General features: G+C 37.4%; 2 protein-coding genes across 3 annotated transcripts; one reads left to right on the forward strand and one right to left on the reverse strand.

Annotated features, from left to right (window-relative positions):
* Positions 1-493: 493 nt before the first annotated feature.
* Positions 494-4,563, forward strand: LOC113689000 (basic leucine zipper 34). The gene is made up of 5 exons (XM_027206829.2): positions 494-1,317; positions 1,727-1,817; positions 1,954-2,080; positions 3,374-3,569; positions 4,006-4,563. The coding sequence occupies exons 1-4, from the start codon at positions 770-772 to the stop codon at positions 3,529-3,531; spliced, it is 924 nt and encodes a 307-aa protein (XP_027062630.1). The 5' UTR covers positions 494-769; the 3' UTR covers positions 3,532-3,569; positions 4,006-4,563.
* A 2,318-nt stretch (positions 4,564-6,881) lies between these two features.
* LOC113690200 (uncharacterized) lies at positions 6,882-11,866 on the reverse strand. 2 transcript variants are annotated; one of them, XR_003448343.2, is made up of 3 exons: positions 8,865-11,866; positions 7,667-7,814; positions 6,882-7,238 (listed from the first exon to the last, which is right to left on the reverse strand). XR_003448343.2 is itself a non-coding variant. In XM_027208026.2 (2 exons), exon 1 carries the CDS (start codon positions 11,776-11,778, stop codon positions 8,908-8,910), a length of 2,871 nt encoding a protein of 956 aa, XP_027063827.1. In that variant the 5' UTR covers positions 11,779-11,866; the 3' UTR covers positions 6,882-7,238; positions 8,865-8,907. The 2 variants fall into 2 exon arrangements, 1 of the variants encoding a protein (XP_027063827.1); XM_027208026.2 differs by lacking the exon at positions 7,667-7,814.
* Positions 11,867-14,613: the final 2,747 nt, after the last annotated feature.

Consider the following 14,613-nt stretch of genomic DNA (forward strand, 5'->3'; position numbering starts at 1 on the left):
TACATTCAACAAAATTCGTAAACTTGACATGAAAGAAATTCCATTATTACGCGGTTATATCTCTCTCTCGATGCATTATTAATACTACTTCAAGAACGAATTATGCCCACCAACTGATTTTTATCCGTGCAGATGAGTCAAAAATTGAATGCCACATTGATGAGGTTGCACATTACACACTTATTTGCTAGGTTCTTGATCACTGGCACAGCTCATGGGATCCATCAAGTGATCCAATTTGATCGAAGTTGTTTGATTAAGGCCACTTGATGAATCTAACGGTAGTAAGCATTGCATGCAAGACGACATCCATGAAGACAGACTACAGAGGAATGTTCTCTGGACGTAAATTATGAGACTATTATAAGCTTGGAGCTGAAGGGGATGGTCACAAGGGCACGTGGTTTCTGATTCCTCTTAATTATTAAACTACTGCTACTTTCCAGTAATACCGTTGGGGCTCAACCTCCCAACCAGCTGTAGATAGCTGTCCCAATCTCCCCATGTGACCCCACCATGCCACCATCGGAGAAAAGATTGCTAATTTTTAATCACTTCTTGATCAAAGTTTAGTAGAGCAGATTGTGATGATGATGATGTTGGACCTGTTCTTTTGGCTATGCTCTTTTCTAAGTCTGCATCAACTAGCATAAGTATATATAACACCAATTGCTGCATAGTTCCCAAGTTTTTGTTTGGTTTTCTCCTACTAGGATATAGTTATATATAGTCACTAGTGGCCATAATTCTTTGGATCATAGTTTTCAATATGGCACAATTGCCTCCAAAAGCACCAAATATGGCACCAAATTGGCCTGACTTTTCTCACCAAAAAATTCACACGCTGGATAACTTAGGAGGAGCAAATGCTGCTACTAACCATAACCCTTTGTGGGTTGATGAATTTCTCGACTTCTCGTCGGCAAAACGGGGTTTTCACCGGCGATCTATAAGCGACTCGATTGCGTTTCTTGAAGTCCCAATGGTGGAAGAGTGCAGAAGATCAACAATTATTCCTGGCTCTGGGGCTGCTAGTGAATTTGAGAAGTTTGATGATGAGCAGCTCATGTCTATGTTTACTGATGATATTCCAACTTCTATTGACCCCAAAATGTCCTGCTCGAATCCCTCGTCGCCTTCTGATCATAACAGCATTAATGAAGATAAGCTGAATCCTTCTGATCTGCAGCTGCAGCAGCTAAAGAGTGAGCCTGAGGAAGTGCAAAGCTCATGTAAATCTGATGGACAGTTGGCTGCTAATAATGAAACTATGGACAATTCCAGTGACAAAATTGTTGATCCAAAACGGATCAAAAGGTAAGAAAAAGCACCTTCACGCTTTTCCAATAATAATACTCATGAATTACACACATATTCTTGCATGAAGAACCCGCATTGCATTGTTATTCATTTTAGAGTTGGAAACAACTTCATTTTTTTGCATGAAACATGCAAAAGTTTTCCTAATTCAACCATGAATTTGTTTTTTAGAATCCATCTTATCATTTTATTACAAACTGATTTCATTGTAAAGATCTTAGCCATCAAAAAAAAAAAAAAAAAAATGCATGCATTATCCTAGATACAAGGACTTTTGTATCTAAATAATCATCTCAACGGAGAATCATTTAGTATCGCATTACATGATGTTTTTTTTTTAAATTTTGTGTTGATTAATATCAAAATAATTGATCAAGAATACAATTTTTTTTTTTGGTTTTTATAGAATCTTGGCCAACAGACAATCAGCTCAAAGATCTCGAGTGAGGAAACTGCAGTACATATCAGAGCTAGAAAGAAGTGTAACTTCCCTTCAGGTACATTATTGGTTTATTGAACTTGTTGCAGATTAATAAATGAAATTCTTTTTTTTGTTTAACTACTGCAGCTGGCAATTGAATTCTCACATGGGATCGTCTTCTTGTTCTTGTTTGTTTGGTTAATATTGTTAAGGCTGAAGTTTCAGTATTGTCGCCAAGGGTAGCTTTTCTGGACCACCAACGTTTGGTTCTGAATGTTGACAACAGTGTTCTCAAACAAAGAATCGCAGCTCTTGCCCAAGATAAGATTTTTAAAGATGGTAAGTCTCAAATGCTACTTCACAAAATTATAAACTTTCGGGCAACTTTACATTTTATTTGATGAACTTTATTTAGTTGCCATTTCATAATGTGCCGTGCCAGAAGATACAAGAATTGTTTATTCGGCAAGTGGATACAACGTTTAACATAATTTTGCGACATAAATGAAAGCAATAATTGTGCATTATAGGTTATGATCAAATGAATGACTAACATATATGGGAATAATCAGCTTTTGGCCTTGGATTGTATGTCCTAAACTGTCTCCTTAAACCTGTCACATCACAATTTAAGGTCATCCCACATGATATCGGTTGTACCTATTCAATCATTAAAAGGATTAGATGGTTCACTTATATCATCATCTTTAGGGGTAAAAGACTTGAGATGATACTTGCTAAGATGAGTTTTAACTTTCTAAGAAAAAGTGAAGTTCAGTAACAAATTAAGTATTTAGGCATAGGTGTCAATAAATGTAGGTGTCTAAAATTAAATGATAGTTTAGGTACAAATTATGTATCTCATTGAGTACTAATGAAGCATCGATTAGAAAAACCAATTCTTAAAGCAAATGCTAGAACCGTAGGCTACTAGTTCCTCAGGTGAATCTCTTAATTATGTCCTATAATCTTCATGGACCTCACAAAATCAATATGGCAACCAAGAAAGCAAGCTGGGTCATTTTCTAAATTTAGCTGGCATTCGAAACTTCTTTCTTGCGTAATTGCTTAGTGTTGACCCATTCAGACATCATGGCAGCATAGCACTAATTTGTGCCTTCTACCTCGATCCCACATGTCCAGCTTTATAGCTATCGTTTGAAGATTGATTTTCATTTAAGAGACAACGTAGTTAATTAATGCGAAACAAAACTAGGCACCAAGAAAGAGTGGCATTGATTTTTTATTCTTTCGACGCGTCCAGTAATTTATTTAGAACCATGACATTTCTTAGACTTAGGTCTATGACACTGTGGTTTATTCATCCTACTCAATTTGCTTGTTACCCAAAGAAAAATGATCTTGTTTTTATGTTTATCAGCTATATTTTCACCGATCTACATTGTCAAACCAAGCCCTAGCTACAAAACAATAACTGCTAAGTTCAGAATTCGAACTCTGAATTTGGCAGTAGAAAGAACTCTAAGACCCCTCTCATAATCATTAAATGTTTAGAATCTCACGTTTTGAGATTATTGTAAATATTCTAATTTGTTGTAGCTGTTGTCCTCTTTTTTTTATTCTTGAAAAGTTTCACGGTCCAGTTAATTTTGTTTTCTAATGAAATTGCAGCTCATCAAGAAGCCTTGAAAAGGGAAATTGAGAGGCTAAGGCAAGTCTTTTACCAGCAAAACTTGAAGAAGATGGAAAATGCTACACCACCAGAGCCAAAAAGACAACCTGCTACTGCTGGTAATGCCTCCGCAGAGAAGGAGCAACTTGTTAATTGAAGCGCGTTTCTCTTAATACGTGGAACATTGTTTTTCAGGTATGCTAATAACTTTAGATACTTGATAAAGACTTATACGATGTTTAAACAAAATATAAATGACATGAAATTAAGGGTCAATGAACCAATAGGTGCTTTGTGAGGGGAAATTAATTTGAGCTCTCCAAACCAATTTTTTAGATCGCTTGTTTTGAAAGTTAATGCGTATTAGACTCAGTTATTATACCTTAGTTTGAGTATTGATAATTTGTATTCAGTTTTTCAATGCCTTGCCAAAGAAGGAACTGAGAACGATCGACATGCATGCTTGAGAACCCCCAAACGCAAAAGGTTATACCAACGAGAAAAAGGAATTCAATTGATCAACAGGAATTTTCAAGTTAAAGATCTTTTTTTTTTTTTTTTGGCTGGTATAACTGTATAAGTTGAATAGATTTTCTTGAATGGTTATTAACTTCCCTTAATTACCATGCAGGAAAAAAATTCAGTGGATGGTAGTGTTGATGGACATTCACATGCTGTCTTGAACATGAAAATAGGGTCCACGGAAACTTCAATGTTGCAGAGGACAAGATGAGGCCAACTTGCATATCTTTGCAATGTAGGCCAAAGAATCAATATCATAATCAATTTGTTTCTTTTCTGCTCCCCAGGCATGGGTGTGGTTAGTTTCTGGTTAGCCAATCATCAATTTGATGATTTTTTTTTTCTCTGTAACATGGGGATGGGTGTGGTTAGATTTTTGTTAACCAATCATCAAATTTCTTTCTGTTTTTCATTCTTTTAACTTTTTCAATCTTTTTTTTATTTTGGAAAAAAAAAAGTTGTGTTTAGGCAAGTGTGTTTTAGTGTTAGTGGGATTTGTATTGGGATGTATGAAAGTAAAGAAGGGGATTGTCGGGTAGTTGTTTTGATGTCAGGCTGTGGCATCTTTTTTTTCCAATGTTTCTCTCGAATTTATTGCCTGGTGGCATTCTTTATTTGTAGTTCTTATTATCATCAATAAAAAAAAAATTGTAAATATCGTTATTTATCTTGGGTGTAAAGAATGAGTAGTGATGAATGAATGAGATTGCAATCTTGATTAATTTCTTTGACTAATTTGACTTAAAAGTAACAGAGCACAAGACTTCTAAATTACAGATTTGATGTCTAGGGTTCCTCCCAACCCTCTAATGGTCAGAGCAAGAAAGTTTCAGTTGGGAAGATGTCATGTTTTATTCAAGAAATAAAAACTTTAGTGCAAATATGTGGGAAGGATATAGTACAAATAAGCATTTATTTGAAGAAATCACATCAAGCAAGGTATGGGGTGGGGGGGGGGGGGGGTGGAGAAACCAATACAGCCAACAGGTAAAAAAAAATGGCTATTGGGAATCAATCCTTTTCCTTATTCACATGTGCATTGGCAGGGAACAAGTCTTTTTCCCCTACAAGGTGACAGCTTTGATCATATTCATATGTGATAATTTAAGTTTATTAGCACCAACTTTTACTTGCCAGTTGCACAAACCCCTTCTAATAATCACTAATCCCTTTTGAAAAATATTTATTATTAGCCCGGTCACATGCTCCGCAGTATCTGCATCAGTACTCAGCTCTCTTTCTCCCACTTTTGGTTTAGGGAATTAAACGTTCAACAGTCTACCTAACATTCATTCAATAGATCTGAGTCACTTGCCTGTTGGCTCAGTTAGATGTGTACTCAAGTCGAGTTAAGTTTGAGTATTAGACTACTTGAGCTCAGTTGATTTGAGGCAAAATAACTGAGCTCAACCTTGTCAAGCTTTTAGAAGTGAAGCTCTAACTCGAGCTTGAGTTCAACTTTAGTTTACCGTACTTAAAGTCGAGTTTAATTAAATCTAATCGAATCTAATCAAGTTTAATAAAGCTTATTCGAGTCTAATTGAACTTAATCAAACCTATTTGAGCCTAATCGATCTCACCTAATAAAAAATTAATATTTTACATATGATTTAAAATAAAGGATATAATTGGCATTTCACAATAATAAATATAAAAAATTTAAAATATATATTATAAAAAGCTAGATTAGACTCGTCAAGCTTTTGCATACGAGAATTTGGAGCTCGAACTCGACCCATGAACTCAAACACGTAGCTCAAACTCGACCTTGACCTTGATCAAAACGAAGTTGAGTTGAACTATTGATTGAGTAGCTTGCGAGTTAGAGTCGAATTACTTGGTTCAGTATCACCCCAACATTCAGCCATTTGTTGTGATTTGAGGAATCTATAATAATCGTAGGTGGAATTGCAAAGGCCGCTTATTTGATTTGATTTAAACATGTTTAAATTCATTTTGAAAGAAAATGAAAAAATAAAAATTGAAATTTATGTTTTAATCGAGCGAAGTCACTAATCCGATTTGAACTTGAAACTAAAGACAACCTCATTCCCATTCATTAGGAATATCTGGATTATTGCATGGAGCGGGTTGAATACCTAAGAATGTTGGAAACAACTTGAACACGTAGAGAAAGGAGAGTTGGGTTTGATACTAAAAAAAAGGGATTGTAAATAGAAAAGGATAGATTCACGATCTCTCACTTACGTAAAACAAAAAGTGACACAAATTGAAATCTACAATGCGAAATGTTACTGAAGCCAGGACACGAACAGCCAAGTTGATTAGAACTGAACTTAAAAGTTCAACAACGTTGATACCCAAGAAAAAAAAAAATTTCAAGCAATCCAGCACTAATTTCATAACTAGTACACTTCAGCTTGATAGGGGGAGGGATGGGTCGGACAGTACGGGGAAGAGAGTGTAAGCATGAGATCTTGGATTCGAGCCTTCTTTCTTACACTGTTAAAAAAAAGAAAAAAAAAAACTTGAGAAACCAATATTTCAGGCCTCTAAGGGAAACCATGAGGCCCTCTCAAGCATGAAGATGGAAAACTCTAATACGAAAGAACTCCAACTTGGGCCAGGAGCATAAAGCAGCTGAACAAGGGTTCAAAAGCTCTCATAGGCTCGTAAGGGCCTAATGAGGTTGTTCTCCCAAAAATGCACAGAAGCCTCTCACCTCTCAGCCCAGAATACGAGATAAGTTTGAGAAAGGAAAGGAAAGGAAAGGAAAGATGCACCAAGTTTGTTTCTAGACAGTTTTGCTGTTCTTCACAAAATTCTACAAGAAAATTTAGAAGGGCGAAAGCAGATCCCTATTAGTTGTATAATCGACTTCAACCATGAGTCATTTTGAAGCTCAAGCCCATATTCTTCTAGCAAAATTTTATTGAAGATTTGGAAGGCAATCATGAGTGGCTTATCCAACAGCCCCATTCAGGCAAAAGAGTAGACAATAAATCAGACAGATAAAAGGAGAAAGAACACAGCAAAAACAGGAGCAGCTTCATTTGTGTGAACTCCATCCGGACAAATCTAAACTACATTTGAACTAGGAATAAGCAAGTTTTACAACTCTCATCCTATATCTGATATACAGTCTGAAGAGGCCACATACCAAGTAAGCAAACATTTAGTCAACTATGCACAGATTCATGATAAGTCATAACTCAAGTTCATATGAATCAGGATCCAGATATGTCGCCAGCACGGGGCTAGAGTTGGCGGATACGATTACGATAAGTGCAAACAAATATATTTCAAAACAGTCAAATCCTTTGAGCAGAAACCCTGGAAACTCCACCAGCAATTAGTTTCTTCATAGTGAAGTCCAACATTCTGCAAAATATAAAAAAGCAACAGATTATGTCAACCGAATTAATACAATTTTTCGGCAACAAAATGCAAATGATAAAGAATTTTCGAAGTTTTAGTTAGCATATGAATTTGAGAATCTGGTGCAGAGAAAATCTCCTCGGAGGACTCTTAACAACAGCCTAACATCTAAGTCTACCTCAGGCACGTTGCAGTGCATGATTTTAGCGATTGCTTAAACTACAAAACCTCATTCCAAACTTCCAGAAAAGCAATCCTTGCAACTTACGCCAAAAATTATTTAGCACCCTCAATTCCAGAAATCACGACCAATTTTACAGCTCAAGACACAGAGTAGAGCAAGTAATGACAGAAATTTTTAATCATTTAGGTCAGAGCTGTTGTCAATAATCATGCAGCTATAATTGTGATAGAAAGTGCTGGTTACACACCTCATGAGTTGATTCATGGTTAAATGTGCCACTATTTGCTCAGATAGAGAAAATTGCCATAAACTAAACAATAGCGTCATAGGCCAAAGAAATAATCCACTCTCCAAATGAATACTTGATGATGAGTACTTGATGGCAAATTTGCATGCTGAAAAAATAAATAAATAAATAAATAACCATTTTGGCAATGAAATGCGAAGTAGCTTCATAAAATGGCTGCAACATCAGGGATAGCTGTAGATAAAACATAAACATGTGTCTCCTTGCTTTCCTTTTGCATGGGATCTTACATGGAAGAATTCAAAAACATAAATATAGAAAATAAAGCAGTAATATATCCTATTCTCACTTTCTAAAAGAAATGAGGAAGCTAGTTGTTGCATGATGAGAAAGAACAATATCCCAAAAGTTTAACAGATCACTCTTATACTGAGAAAGACAGCTCACAAAGACAGAGTATCATCAAAAAATCCTTCTCTCTTTTTCACATCTATTCCTTTTTTCCAGAGTAAAGAAAAACGATACATTGACCTAACATCAGGTAGTAACAAAACAAGAGTAATCAGAAAGATGGAAGAAGAATCCAAAAATTTTCTTACTTTTACTAGATAAGCAAACAGAAAGTACATCAATCCTAGCAAACCTCAGCTAACTATTCAAATCTTGGTAATTATGAGTAGATGAATCCTCAATATCTCTCACCAATGACAAATAAATGTGCTCAACAGAATTCGCAATATCTAGAGGACAAGAAATTCAAAGAAGAATACTGATAAAAGCAGAAACAAAGACATGAAAGAAATCGAGGATTTCTAAATCACACTGATAGCCACAAATGAACTAGAAATAAATTGATTTGGCATGCCAGCAACTACAGCACTAAAGTTTGGTATCCTAAAGCTAATTACTGACCAGGTCTTGCTCAGTAATTTAAACGCAACAATCACACAAAAAAAAATGCTCAGAGCACTAGTCAACCAGAGAAACAGAAAGTGAAAAAGGGACGTGGTATTTAATGCAAATGATAACAGCTTAAACCCTGCAAATAGAACAGTAAATGACTGGTCTATCTTTTTCTATCGGGGGAGCTGAGCAGACACAAAGAACCATGACAACAATCACTTCATAGGGTAAACAAAAGTATTCAGTCTAAGGGCATCATACAACTGTAGATTGAGTTTTAAGTGATAGATTTCACCTTCACTTCAGCCAAACAAAAGTAAATATATTGGGACAGCACTTCATCCACTTGGAGGACATTCTGAAGTTTTCACAACTTTCTCTTCAGTTTCCATTTCTGAAGTTTCCACAGCTTTCTCTTCGGTTTCCATTTCTGCTTCGGTTTCCATTTCTGAAGTTTCCACAGCTTTCTCTTCGGTTTCCATTTCTGAAGTTTCCACAACTTTCTCTTCAGTTTCAATTTGCAAATTTTCCACAACTTTCTCTTCAGTTTCAGTTTCTGAAGTTTCCACAACTTTCTCTACATCGCATTCTGAAACTTCCACAATTTTCTGGTCAGTTTCAAATGCTGAAGTTACAACGACCTTCTGTTCAGTTTCAAATTCTGAATTTTCACCAGCTTTCTGTTCAGTTTCTGAAACCTTGGCCTTTGAATGATAATCTCTAAGCTCTTCCACACCCTTCTCAAGGTCTGCCAACCTCTTATCCAGCCAAACAACCTTGTTTAGGTATTCCCCAAATTGGAATGCATATCCTTCCTCAGCTGCCTTAGCCTTCTGCTCCAAAATTAAGCAAGCCAATCTATATTCTTCTTCTTCTTTCAGACGTTGCTTCTCTATTTCTGCAGTGGTCAATACAACCCCTCCCGGACCAGCATCTTTGTAGATTGATTCTTCAGGAAGCTGACATTTCTGCCTATATTCAGCAAATGCTTTGTTGGTTTGCTTTAAGGCCTTTCTGTAGTCTTCCAAAATATTTCCCATTAGATACAGCTCACGTTGTAGACGAAAGATCTCTGCATCTCTTTTCTGTATTTCTTCACACTTGCTCTTATGCAAATGCTCGATCATACTGTCCCTTTTCTGCACCTCATTAAGTAATACCTGCTGATTAAAGCTTGCTTGTTCCTGAGCCTGCACCTTCTCCTGGTACATCAGCCTAGCGCGGCCCATAAGTTGTTGCATTTGGTCCATGCAGGTCCCAAAATCCAATGGTTTGTTATCCCATGGACCGTCAATCCTTAATCTCTTATTGCTACCATTAAGAGGATGATGAGAGACATCATGCTCATGGTCAAGCTCTCTCTTACCTGTGTTACCATAGAATGATGGGCCACCTGCAGCCATATGCTGCAAGTCATTCCTATCAGCAACAAGATCAACTGAAGAATCATCATGAAGATGTCCTTGTGAACCATATGTAATCTGTGTTGTCTCCAAAGCTTGAAGAAAATTGCCCGTTAGTCCATCCCCTTCAAGAGTATCATCATGTGGTCCAACATCAAATCCATCCTCTTCCTCTTCTTCTCCATCCTCCTCCTCCTCCTCCCTCTCCCCCTCCAGCTCATCCCCTTCCTCTTGCCTCTCCTCAAGACTATCAAATCCACTGGCATCTTCCATATTACAAGGTTGCATGAAATGCTCACCTACATTGTTTCTTCCATGCAAAAGCCACTGTCTGTGCTCCTGCTCCTTCTCCTGCTGCTCCTCATCCTCCCTGCGCTCCTCAACATCCATCACGTCAGCAACTTTCACGTCTTCCTTTTCACCACCATCTTGCCCAAGAGTCAACTCAATATTCGGCCCTACCAATACATCATTTTCCTGTTCCGGAACTATACTCAAACCACCCTTTGTCATATCACCAACGTCATTACCACCATCCCCTTCCTCTTTTACCCCAGGATTCAACTCCACCATGTCCTGCTCTGCCATCAAAACCACCTTCTCCACGTCCAACTCCACTCTATCCTGCTCCTTTGCTACCACGTCCTCCTTCCCATCCAATTCCACTTTATCCTGCTCCTCCCTCACTAACACCTCCTCCTCCTCCTCCGCATCCAAGTCCACCATATCCTGCCCCTCCCTTGGCTCCCTCACCATCACCTCCTCCCGCTGCGACTTGATCAAATACTGCAAATGCGACGCATAATAGCAATCAACCAACTGTTCCCCTTTCAACAACTCCTTCTCAACCATGAACCAAAACAGCCCTGCCCAATCCACCTTTTCAGGATGGCCGTCTTTGATTGCCTTGGTCCAATTCAACACCTCATTCGGCATCATCCAAGTATCCTCGTGCAAAAGCACCCAATTAGAAACAAAACCCTCAATGAAGCTAATGGATTCCTCGGACAATGCCTCGAAATCCAAGTCCACCCCCTCAGCAGCCACCAAGTTCCCACTTTTCTCTTTCTTAACAGGCAACTTAAACGCCCTCGCTAAGTCTGCCCGATTAACGGCAATCCTAAACTCATTAACATAACTACACCTTAGTTTAGGATCATAGGTAGCAATCAACTGAGCAATCAAGTCAGACCTTATATTCCTATCAAATTCAATATGGAAAAAATCCCACAACCCCAGTCTCTTGAGCAACTTCTCATGCTTCGTAAAATCAAGAATCTTAGAGGGTATAAAAGGAACAGGGTTCAAATTCTCCAAAAGGGTATGCAATTTCTTCTGAATGGTCAGCTGTTTCTTAAGACTCCCTTTACCCTTCTTCCTTTTATTAAGCCTTTTTGGAGGGTTCAGTGACGGCATCCTGACGTCAGCCACAACAACATCAATGGAAGAAGGGGGAGGAGGAAAAGCAGACAGAATTATACCTGGGTTTTCTTGGTCCTCCTGATCTTCCTCCTCTTCTTCCTGTTCCGGGTCGTTTTGCTGTTGCAGGCGATCAAGATTGGATTTTTCCTGATGTGGGTTCTCTTGATCCGGTTCGGGTTGATTGATGGGGTTTATGGGCTCTAGGGTTTGGGGAGATTCATTGGCTTGATTTTCTTCTTGGTGGGGCTGTTGAAGGTGAGAGGGACTACTACACATTGGGGTTTGGGAGGCAGAGGAGGAGGAGGTGGTGGTGGTGGATAAAGAGTAGAATTGGTGATGTCCCTCCGTATTTTTGCGCCTCTTGAAGTGAAGTGTAAACTTCATGCGACGGAGCCACGGAGGAGAAAACACAGAACTCTGACTTCAGCGTAGTACTATAGTAGTCCAAGTACCACTGACGAGTAAAGCAGTATATTAGCATTCTTATGTAGTGACCTTTTTCCTCGGGCAATAGCAATGAGCATTATCTTTTTGGATTAATTACACTTGCACCCTCGAAGTTAAGTCCTTGTAAGTTGTAACACTTCACCTCTAGTAGTCAATTTTTTGCCGGCATTAAGATGAAGTTATATATTTTATGATCAAAATATTCATATCTAATTCTTAAACACACCTAATAATTATAACATAATAAATACCTATTTTTTTAATAGTTGTAAAATGCATCTAAACACAATTATATTATGCATTTCGAGCTTTTAGCACTAAAATAAATTAGATAATTCACAAAAAGGAAGTCTAAGCAACTTCATGTATTTATCTCAATGTCTATAGCAATATTTATTTTAAATGAAATAAAATTAATTAATGCATTCAAAATGAGAATTATTTGCTTTTATTTTTTATTGTAACACTTTTTAATGTGTTTTATACGAGGAGAAAGATTAAAAATAAAATTGTATGGAAAAATATATTCAGAGAATTTTTTGTTTTTTTAATGTAGAATTCAAACAATATACAAAGCATGGTATGAATATGGAATGAGATAGTGAGGAGGTGTTGAGGAGGTGTTGGAGGGTTTTCAAGTCACGGTTACAGATCAGATTAATGCTAATCTAACTAGGCATGTGAAGGAGAATGAGATAAAGGTAGCAATTTTTTCTATGAATCCCAATAAGGCTCCAAGGCCTGATGGGATGACACCCCTCTTCTTCCAAAAATTCTGGTCAACTATTAAGGAAGATGTGGTGAAAGCAATCAAAGCCTTTTTCCAGTCAGGCCGTATGCTCAAATCTCTGAATTATTCCATTATTTCTCTCATTCCTAAGGTTGAACTGCCAACTGATTTGAAACAATACAAGCCTATCAATCTATGTAATGTACTTTATAAAGTTATCTCCAAAATTCTAGCCAATAGATTGAAACCTGTCTTAGAACTCTGTATTAGCAAAAATCAATCAGCCTTCATCCCAAACAGACAGATTCTGGATAATATAATCATCTCCCATGAATGCCTTCATTTTCTTAAAAACAAGAGACAGGGTAAGGAAACTGAACATGTCTAAAGCCTATGATAGAGTTGAGTGGGGTTACCTGCAAGCTGTGATGGAAAAGATGGGATTTAACTAGGTATGGGTAGAATGGATTATGAAGTGTATCAGTTCAGTCTCCTATTCCTTTAATGTAAATGGAGAGACCAAGGAATATGTGATCCCAGCTAGAGGCATCAGGCAAGGTGATCCTCTATCACCTTATCTGTTCCTATTGTGTTCTGAAGGCCTCTCAAGTATGTTAAGGAATGCAACAAGACAGGGATCTATAAGTGGGTTAAGGATCAACAAACAAAGACCAGCAATTACACATCTATTCTTTGCTGATGACACGTTGATCTTCTGTAAAACTGTGAGGGCAGAAACAAGGAAACTAAGAGAAATTCTGGACCAGTATGAAAGAGGGTCTGGCCAAGTGATCAACTTGGATAAGTCTTCTATCTGTTTCAGTAAGAATACTAAGGAAAGGGACATGGAGGAATCTTGTGAGCCATTAGCTGGTGTAAGGACAGTGAACCAAGGCAAATACCCGGGCCTTCCATTGGTGATAACAAGGACTAAAGGTCAGGTTTTTGCTTACATAAAAGACAGTATTAAGGCTAGACTTAACAGTTGGAAAAACAAGTTCCCAAGTGCAGCAGGGAAGAAGGTGATGTTAAAAGCAGTGACTATGACCATGCCAAATTATGTTATGTCCTGCTTCAAACTACCTGTTACACTATGCAAAGAGATCACGGGATTGATGGCCAAATACTGGTGGGGTGAAACAGAAAGGAGAAGCAAGGTATATTAGTGCTCGTGAGATAGAATGATGTAGGCTAAACTGGATGGAGGATTGAGATTCAGGAACTTACTATGCTTCAATAAAGCATTGCTGGGAAAACAGATTTGGAGGATGATCAAATTCCTAAACCTCCTGGTTAGCAGGATATTAAAGGCTAAGTACTATTCCAAGGAGTCCATTCTGAATTGTGAGATCCCCAAAAACTCATCTTGGTTCTGGCAAAGTGTTATGTCAGCAAGAGAGGTAGTAAAGGGTGGTATACTGAAAAGAGTTGGCGCAGGGAAGAGTATAAGGATCTGGAAAATCAATGGATCCCAAACAATCCAAGTGGAAGGCCAACAACAATAATGCCAGAAAAGGGGGAGGAACAGAAAGTGAAAGATTTGATTTCAAACTTCAGTTGGAATAGGAATGAGGTGTATAGAAGGTTTACTAGAGAGGATGCTGAGAATATCTTGAACTATTAGTTTGTCAAGGAAGAAAAATAAGTGATGAAAAACTTGTCCATATGTTTTAGGAATTTTAAATTCTTTTTTTCTTCCACAATACAATTTTTCAATTCTTTGGTATTATGTCATCTTTTATTTTTTTTTAATATTTTGAATCATGTGACTTTCTGTTTTTTCTAATAAGATGTGTCACATTCCGACTAAAAGCATAGAATTATTCTAAAACTATTATGTAAGGGTATTAATGTTATTTGATAAAATTTTGGATGAAGAATTCATCATTAACATTTGACTAGTCGACAAAGGAGACAAAGTGCATATATTTATAATTTAGGAGGGTAACGTGTTATAAAGGATCAAATTCAAGGGGACAAATTGTAATTTATCCTATTCGTTTTTCATTGGGTAAGAGGAAGGGTGTGCAAAAAAGCACAAG

This window comes from Coffea arabica, chromosome 5c (assembly GCF_036785885.1).
Source record: "Coffea arabica cultivar ET-39 chromosome 5c, Coffea Arabica ET-39 HiFi, whole genome shotgun sequence".
Taxonomy (NCBI): Eukaryota; Viridiplantae; Streptophyta; class Magnoliopsida; order Gentianales; family Rubiaceae; genus Coffea; species Coffea arabica.